Source organism: Rhamphochromis longiceps, linkage group LG15 (assembly GCF_057381845.1).
Source record: "Rhamphochromis longiceps isolate RC_006_pf linkage group LG15, R_longiceps_female_GT1.1, whole genome shotgun sequence".
In the NCBI taxonomy this organism is placed as follows: domain Eukaryota; kingdom Metazoa; phylum Chordata; class Actinopteri; order Cichliformes; family Cichlidae; genus Rhamphochromis; species Rhamphochromis longiceps.
In genome coordinates, this window is record NC_140571.1 from 15,919,629 (window position 1) to 15,928,951 (window position 9,323).

At 44.3% G+C, this 9,323-nt stretch overlaps 1 protein-coding gene across 2 annotated transcripts in view; it reads left to right on the forward strand.

Annotated features, from left to right (window-relative positions):
* The window catches only part of extl3 (exostosin-like glycosyltransferase 3), a 39,553-nt gene that overhangs the window by 24,766 nt on the left and 5,464 nt on the right, over nucleotides 1–9,323 (forward strand). For both annotated transcript variants that reach the window (XM_085381208.1, XM_085381209.1), the window contains exons 2-5: nucleotides 7–2,628; nucleotides 4,284–4,411; nucleotides 8,544–8,688; nucleotides 8,783–8,911. In XM_085381208.1, the coding sequence (XP_085237334.1) occupies nucleotides 490–2,628; nucleotides 4,284–4,411; nucleotides 8,544–8,688; nucleotides 8,783–8,911 (2,541 nt within the window). In that variant the 5' untranslated portion in view covers nucleotides 7–489. The remainder of the gene's footprint in view (nucleotides 1–6; nucleotides 2,629–4,283; nucleotides 4,412–8,543; nucleotides 8,689–8,782; nucleotides 8,912–9,323) is intronic.

The following is a 9,323-nucleotide window of genomic DNA, read 5'->3' on the forward strand; positions in this document are numbered from 1 at the left end:
TCTCAGGTTTCTGAATCAAGGAGGAGGAGGAAGAGTGGATTTCTGAGGCACAGTCTCTGGAGATATTTCTCATGAGGGGTGGATGAAAGATGGATGGAAGCGGCCCCTCTCAGCTGTCACACTCTGACCTCTGAGTAGCTATGTATTCCCTGCACCCAACGAGGAGGAACCCCTCCCCAGATGTGGGGCTGTCTTCTCACCCAGAGTTGGATTAATAGCCAGAGCTCACAAAAACAGAATGGCATTAGCTTGTGCAGACTATGACTCATCAGAGTACAGGTGAGACTGAGTCTCTAGCCGATACCTGCAGGACTCTTAAGGAGAAGTAATCAGCCTTGGATGACCTTCACAGAAGGATAGAGTTATACCCCAGGTTTGATGAATTAGTGTCTATTCCACTGCCTTGTTGACAAGGTCGGCCATGGCTGCTGCTGATCGCCAGAGCAATGGTTCCCTGAAGGGACGAAGAACAGACTGAGAGAGTCAACAATGCAGCGTAACGGTGGCGGCGTGGGCGTCGGAGGCCAGCCGTGGATGTTTCGCCGCGTGCGTCTCACGTGGCTCAGTTTCATGCTCTTCTTCATCCTGGTCTTCTTCCCGCTTATTGCCCACTACTACCTCACTACCATTGATGAAGCTGGGGATCGCGACAAGCACATCTTTGGGCCCCGGCCTGGTGGCGAGCTGTGCGAGGCCAAACATGTGCAGGACTTGTGCCGTATCCGCGAGTCGGTCAGTGAGGAGCTGTTGCAGCTGGAGGCAAAGAGGCAGGAGCTCAATGGGGAGATCGCCCGACTTAACCTGCGCATCGAGGCTTGCAAGCGCAGCATCGACAGTGCCAAGCAAGATCTACTACAGCTGAAAAATGTTATCAGCCAAACGGAGCATTCTTATAAAGAACTGATGGCCCAGAACCAGCCCAAGCTGTCGTTGCCCGTCAGGTTACTTCCCGACAAGGAGGATCCGGGGCTGCCACCACCCAAGTCTCCACGCTCCTGCCGCCTGCGCTCCTGCTTCGACTATGCGCGCTGTCCCCTTACATCTGGGTTCCCTGTATATGTCTATGACACAGACTCCTACCTATGGGGGAGCTATATTGACCCTCTGGTAAAGCAGGCTTTTGTTGCATCAGTTAAGAGCAACATTTATGTAACTAATAACCCCAACATTGCCTGTCTGTATTTGGTTCTGGTAGGAGAGCTGCAGGAGTCCCCTTCCTTCCCACTGCCATCTCCTTCAGAGCTGGAGAAGCAACTGAAAGCTCTTCCTTACTGGAGGTCTGATGGACACAACCATGTACTGGTGCATCTCTCTAGAAAGTCTATGACACAGAACTTCCTGTATAATGTGAGCACAGGGCGAGCAGCAGTTGCTCAGTCCACTTTCCTAGAGCAGCAGTACCGAGAGGGTTTTGACCTAGTTGTGTCCCCGCTAGTTCATGCCCTCTCTGAACCCAACTTTTTAGAAGTCCCACCTCAAGTTCCCGTGAAGAGGAAATACCTTTTCACATTCCAGGGGGAGAGGGTGGAGTCCCTGAGGAGCAGCTTACAGGAGGCACCGCCCCAGTCTTTCGAGGAGGAAATGGAAGGAGATCCACCAGCCGATTATGACGATCGCATAATCGGCACCTTAAAGGCAGTGCAGGACAGCCACTTGGATCAGGTCCTGGTGGAATTCACCTGCAAGAACCCGAGGCCAAGTTTGCCAACAGAGTGGGCTCTTTGTGGAGAGAGAGAAGACAGACTGGAGGTCCTCAAGGTTTCTACCTTTGCCCTGGTGATTGCTGCAGGAGATGGACAACTTGTAGCATCAGCAGGCTTTGGGATGAGGCTGTTTGAGGCTTTAGAAGTGGGGGCTATCCCTGTTGTCCTGGGGGACCACTCCCGACTGCCTTACCACCAGTTTATTCGCTGGAGTGAAGCTGCCATTTTGGTCCCCAAGCCCCGTGTAACAGAGCTACATTTCCTCTTGAGGAGCCTGTCAGACAATGACATGTTGGCTATGAGGCGACAGGGCCGCTTTCTGTGGGAAACGTACTTCTCAACCTCAGAAAATGTTCTCAACACCATTCTGGCCAGTATCAGAACCAGCATCCAAGTTCCTGCTGCACCCATCAAAGAAGAGCCAGTTCATGAGATTCCTCACAAAGCCGGGAAGTTGGCTGGGACAGATGCCAACCTGGCTGACAATGGTGATCTGGATTTGGGTCCCGTCGAGACGGAGCCTCCTTATGCCTCTCCACGCTTTCTCCGCAACTTCACATATACAGCTGCAGACACTTACAGATCATGGAACCGGGCCCCGGGGCCCTTCCACCTGTTTCCTCACACTCCTCTTGACCCGGTACTGCCCTCTGAAGCCAAATTCCTTGGCTCAGGTACTGGTTTCAGGCCTATTGGAGGAGGTACAGGAGGCTCTGGAAAGGAGTTCCAGGCTGCTCTGGGTGGGAATGTTCCCCGAGAGCAGTTCACTGTAGTCATGCTGACTTATGAGAGGGAGGAGGTCCTGATGAACTCTCTCGAGAGGCTGAATGGACTGCCATACCTTAACAAGGTAGTGGTAGTGTGGAATTCTCCCAAGCCTCCTTCAGATGACCTGCTGTGGCCAGACATCGGCCTGCCCATTGTGGTGAGTGTAGAAAGATTGATCTTTTTTACGTGCAACAATTTATCTAAATACCGTTGTTATAGTAAGTTTTTTTAAGTAAGGAAATCATCTCGTGCTCATCCTTTCTCTCTGAAATGCAAAAAGGTAACCTGCGATGTTTGATGTGTCAGATGAAAAGTTTCTTTGAGTACATCAGGATCAGTCTCTTTGAAAATCTGTTGGAGTCCATACAAATTACCAGCAGCTTTACTAAAAGGATTGAAGAAGCTTGACACCCATGAATAATAAAATCTGTGCCTTTGAACTAAGGATGAAAAATCAAATATTCATGTGGTTCACATCCACACCATTAGGTTGTCACACTGACTTTCTTCACATGTGGTGAGCTGATGGGGAGGTACTAAAGAATTTGGTGGTGCCAGACTGAAACTGAACACAATCTTTGTCAGTGAATTATTTATATTATTCATTTGGTTAAATTCATCAACTAAATTAACCGATTAATGTGAGTCTTGATAGCAAAAAACAAGTTACATCCTTGTAACAAGCATTTTTTCCTTACAAATCGTAGATGACGATTAAGCATCATGCCCTCATGCTCCCATCACTCTGAAGTAATGGAAAAAGGTCCTGTGGTCTAATGAGTCCTCTATTACAGAGTCCAGTCTTTATGCTCCTTGGCAAATTGAACTTTTTTTCCCTTAGCCACTTAATCCCTTGAGTTGTCTTTGCTTTGTGCACGTGAGAATCCTTTTACTTTAACTGTTTAACACAGTTGTGACGTCTACTTTCAATTTAAGATTTGATTTCACTACATTTTAAGCCATTTGCAGTTAAGGTTTCAGTTCACCACTATCCCTATTGCAAGTCGAAACACATTAATCGCAGCACTAATTATCCAATTATTCGTTCTTACCTATTTACTTGGTTAAATGCAGATGGGAATGTCTCTTTCCTCTCAGCAGGGCAGAGCTTTTATAAATGCAGAGTGTTACTGTTAGCTGCCCCCTTATTCACCGGGGATCACCACAACAGGTAGCTCCACATGTTTGATTCGACAGTGTTTTTGTACCCAGTGCCCTTCCTGATGTAACCCCGAATGGATTTCTCTCTTCCTGGGATTGCACCAGGGATCTGTTGGTTGGAAGAATGTGTTAATGACTACACTGCAGAGCTGCTGTGTTAGAGCTGCATTAAAAAGGAAGAATGACGTTTAACGTGAAGACTCCACACCTCAGCTAAGACGTTACCGTGTTGTATGTGCTACATACAGTTCTGAGATTGTAATGGAGACACAGCCCTGTGTTGATCAATCTATTTGATCAACACATTATTTCTGCATTACATTCCTGAAAAGGTTTTCACATGATGCACCAAACACAGATACCAATATGCATCTGTCATCAGCATCATTATAGGCTGACTGATATGGACTTGGGCTCTAACTGGTCTCTAAAATGCAAATTTTTGGCACCGTTTTAGAATAAAGTGCACTTAAAGCACTTCAGCTTAACAGCTTGCATCTAACAGCGATTTGCAGTAAGATACAGGAAACAGCGTTTTTAGAAGCAGTCACTACATAAGCAGGTACTACTAGATCTCATCTAGACTACTACTACTTCTCTAAAACGTGCCTTTTATTAAAGCTCTTGCTGCCTCTCCTCTCCTGCCTGCAGGTGGTCCGCACAGAAAAGAACAGCCTCAACAATCGCTTCCTACCCTGGGATGCCGTGGAAACCGAGGCAATCCTGTCTATCGACGACGACGCTCACCTTCGCCACGATGAGATCATGTTTGGTTTCAGGTGAAGAAAAATGTTTTTGCTATCGCCTGGTGCACACTTGTCATTTCATTTGGTGTTTCGGCGTGCTTATTAAAAGCGTATTAACCCACCGTGGAAATTTTGCTGCAACATTGAAGATGAAAAGTTGATTTAATTAGAATTTTGCGACAAAGATCAACAGAAAAAAAGTCCCTCCTAATTCTAATGTGATAGCAGAGCTCTAAAAAGGGAGCTAATTACAACTGCTAAGCACAGTACTTGTTTAATTATTTTCATTTTTATTGGTGTTGTTTTGTCTTGCAAGTCATTAACTGGAACAACAATTCATAGATAAATTAAAGATGATACGTTGTGAGCGGTGCTTTTCTCAAGAAAAGTGCTTCTGAAGAAAACTGAATGTAAACATTGAGCTAAATAAAAAGGAAGGAAGGGAAAATGCTCAAAATAATGTCGAAACATCACGTTCCTAAAAAACACTGGATCCGACAGAGAGACTGAACCTCCTGCTAGAGACCAAAGTATAGAAAATAAAAGGGAAATGTGCTGTCAGCGTCTTGCCCATACAACACTCGGATGAGCTGAATATGAAGGCCGTGCTTAAACCAATTAAATGATCAAGCGCGCCGTTAAGTTATTTTGGTTTACAACCTCTCCCCTCTGTCAGACTTGTCTACGACTCGGTGCTGCAGCAGCTTGTCGAGGCAGGCAAAAACTCACTTGCCGAGCACGAGTACGGCGGGGTCATTTGTCACGAATTATCTCAAACTCCCCCAGAATTACACAGGAATGTTTCCCAATCTCCGCTCTCGCCAAAGAGGAGAAGCCATTCGGCAGCCGAGTGCGTTAGACATTTTAAGTGGTCTCACATGAACTCATTCGAGACTTTAATTTGCGCTTTGAGATTTCTTAGCTCTGTGAGTCCGAAGTAGGAATTTCAAGCATCCAATTTGAGGTATCGAAACACTTTTTGTGCACATTCCTGCAGTGAATCATAAGAAAAAAAAAGGCTATATACTAATGGAAAAGAAAATAATTAATGCTTGACAGGAAAATGGACACATTGCTTACTTGGCTAACAAGTTGAAACAGATGGATTTGAAAGGACAGCATATGCACAGACTCTTGAAATCCAAACACTGAAATTTGTTTTTAACTCTAAAATAAAAGGGAACCATCACACAGTGTCTACATGTTGCTTAAGAAGTCTTCAAATATGTCAAATGCTTATTTATGAATAAAAGCCATTAAATTATTTAATAAAATTCAGTTTCTCTTTGGTCACAAATTTCAAGTGCGCAGTGCTGCTGTTCTTGCATATTTTGTGCATCTAGGTCACTCAGTGCAACTGCATAGTTGAGGCCAAGCTTTAGAGTTTACTGACTGGGAGTGCAATGACCAAATATTATTATTGGCTGGCGTTTTCCCTGTTATCTGATTTTAAGCAAATCAAACGGCATTTATTGGTGTTTGATAGCTGAATTTTGCAAAATGTTACAAAATTGCATAAGAGATGAAAAGGTAACAGGTAAAGAGGTAAAAATTATGTCAATAAAGATACATTAGCTGTCTTAGCTGTTGTAGCTTATACCTATAAACCTCCCTAATGCAAAAATCTTCTATCCGCAGGCCCGGTGTTTACTTCTGAAAAAGTGTGTCGCTTTTGATTTGTACACTGCTCAAAGAAATTAAGCGAACACTCGATCATCACAGTGGAACACAAAACCAGTTAAACTTCAGGGATAACAATCTGTCCCGTTACGAAGCATAAACCAGAACTGGCAGGGCAGCCACTGGCACCCGCTGTCTTGACAAACGTAGCTGGATCACACCGAGCACATGTGACAGGCGCGATGGAGTCTGGAGACACTGACAAATATTATGCCTGGAACATGATGTTTGAAGAGATTGGGCACAAGTGGCTGACCTGGCGCTTGTGGTTTTCTCTGGCAGTGGAACTACGTGATGCTGGTCTGTGAGCACAGGTCCCACAAAAGGATGTCAGGCTGTCATGCCGCCCTCACAGAGTCTGATCAGTCAGTCAGAAAACTGAGTAGCCTAATGGAGGTCATTTCAGCTTTTCCTCATGCAAGGGATGTTTTAAGTTATGGTCCTGCTGCTGTAGCTGTGTCCAGCTCTCCTTGTGTGGTCATCCATCTTCTGGCAAAACCTACTCATGCACAAGCACATATGGATGTTCCAGCCTGGAGGAGCTGGACTATCTGTGCAGTCTGAATGGACCAGTAGTGACGATAACAATAACAAAAATTAAAACTAGAGAAATATCACTTAGTAGGAAAAGGAGAGAGCAATGGCCTGTGGGCCACCATCTGCAAAACCACTCCGCTTTTGGTTGGGTTGTCTTGTTTTTGCCACAGTGCACATCCATCCATCCATCCATTCGCTTCCACTTATCCTTTTCAGGGTCGCGGGGGGCGCTGGAGCCTATCCCAGCTGTCATAGGGCGAGAGGCGGGGTACACCCTGGACAGGTCGGCAGTCTGTCACAGGGCCAACACACAGGGACAGACAACCATTCACACTCACATTCATTCACACATTCACACCTAGTGGCAATTTGGATTATCCAATTAACCTATCCCCACAAGCCGCATGTCTTTGGACGGTGGGAGGAAGCCGGAGTACCCGGAGGGAACCCACGCAAACACGGGGAGAACATGCAAACTCCACACAGAAAGACCCCGGCCTGATGTTGGAATTGAACTCAGGACCTTCTTGCTGTGCGGCAACAGTGCTAACCACCGTGCCACCGTGCAGTTTTATTTATATAGCAGCAAATCACAACAACAGTCACCTCAAGGTGCTTTATATTGAAAGGTAAGGACACCACAATAGTGGAGAGAAAATGTCTAAAATCAAAAAAACAGGTATGAGACAGCACCTGGCTAAAATGGGAAGGAAGAACTCCCTTTTAACAGGAAGAAACCTGGCAGACATTTGCCATGACTGTTTGGGGTTGATTGTTCTCACTTTAATTTACACCATAGGGGCTGAAATGGATTCACAGTGATAGATGCTTTCTAACTGGACAGATTTTTAACCCTAAAGTTTAACAGACCTGTTTATTAGACCTGTGTTATACTCTGATGATCAACTGTTTCTCTAATTTATTTATTTTTCTTTAGGATTGTATTTCCACTGCTCAATAGTTAAGTTTTAATTTGGTTTAAAGTGGTTTATTAGGAGGCTATCAAAAGCTATTAATGTATGTAGTTTTTGATTCAGAGTAGCAGCGAGTAGGTGAAAGGATACAGAACAGTAAACAGATTTTGATGTGTTCTGACACATAGCATTATATTTGGTTCTAAACACTTAATTAGAAAGAATCCAGCTTTAAATGTTTCCATTATGTTGTTGAGAGAGCCTGTGAGACCAAGCTCCTCGACAAAACATATCAGTATCATAGTTTCTAACAGGGAAACTGTATTTCTGGTGTTAAAAGATGTGTAAACCTAAATCAGTCAGACGATTTATCATGGCTTTGATATTGTCTCTTTGTGATTACTATCCAGTATGCTGTAGTGGCACAATGTGATTAAAGAAGTGCAAGTGTTAGAAAATAGAGAGGCATGTGTCGTCCTTTGTATTTGTATTCATGATAAATATTATTGTTACAAAGACTAATTATTTTGTAAAACAAATTTACCATATCAGTGAAGACGAGATTATTCTATCAGGCGGCCTACAGGAGGACATTTTTTATTAGGCATAGCACGACACAGTTCAATTAAAAGAACATGTTTATACAACTGATGGAACTGAATTCATTGGCAAAACAGATAATACAAAAAAACCCCAGTAAAAGTGGGTTTAAAACAATCTCTCTATTTGATTGAATTAGTGCGTGCGCTGTAATAATTGGTGATTCATTAAAATATTATGTTCTATTATGTCTCACAATGCTTTTCCTAATATGGGCCACAATTTATGTTGTAAGCCGCTGAGTGTTTGTATGTCGTTTGTTTGTTTAGGATGTTATAGTGCGCTATGAAAGATTTGTGACCCCAGGAGCTGAAGCTGCTGTATTGCTTCAGCTAACAGCAATCGTGCTAAACTAAACTGCACATGTAAACACCCTGCATCTTAATTAACTGATTTAAATTGGAATATTTTGTGGACTTCTCTGGGTGGCTCAGAGTGTGGCGTGAGGCCAGAGATCGCATCGTAGGTTTTCCTGGGAGGTATCACGCGTGGGACGTCAACCACCAGTCCTGGCTCTACAACTCCAACTACTCCTGTGAGCTCTCCATGGTCCTGACAGGAGCTGCCTTCTTCCATAAGGTCAGAAAATGAAAACGGCTACACGGTAGGTTCACATCTGGCTGTGTTGGAGCATATCATTTACATATTTCCCCTTGTCCTTGTCTTCTCGCAGTACTACGCGTACCTGTACTCCTATGTGATGCCCCAAGCTATTAGGGATATGGTGGACGAATACATTAACTGCGAGGACATCGCCATGAACTTCCTCGTCTCTCACATCACCCGCAAACCACCCATCAAGGTCAGTGACAGAGCATGCAGTCTGGCTCTGGGGGCTTTGCACCTCCTTCAGGACGTGGGTATTTATATTTCTGCCTGCTTAGCCTTGCCATTACTCAAACTGGCATATCGAATATTCCGCACAAATTATACTTTTTAAAAACACAAGATCGAATCCGTGCGTTACGGCAGATTTCTTTTCTTCTCTCTTTTCTCCTGGATTTTTATTGGAAGAACATTTATTGCCGCCGAGCACACTTATGGCTAGGCAAATAATTATAGCAATCAAGCTAGGGAAGCTGTTAGAAGAGAATTGTCATTGCAGCCCTCACTTTAAGTTCTTTTTGATTTAGTGGGGTGTTAATATTCAGGGGCGTTTCAGAGGGGAATTAAGGACGTCTTTGATGGAGTTTGTTGCATGACAGTGTTTTCGC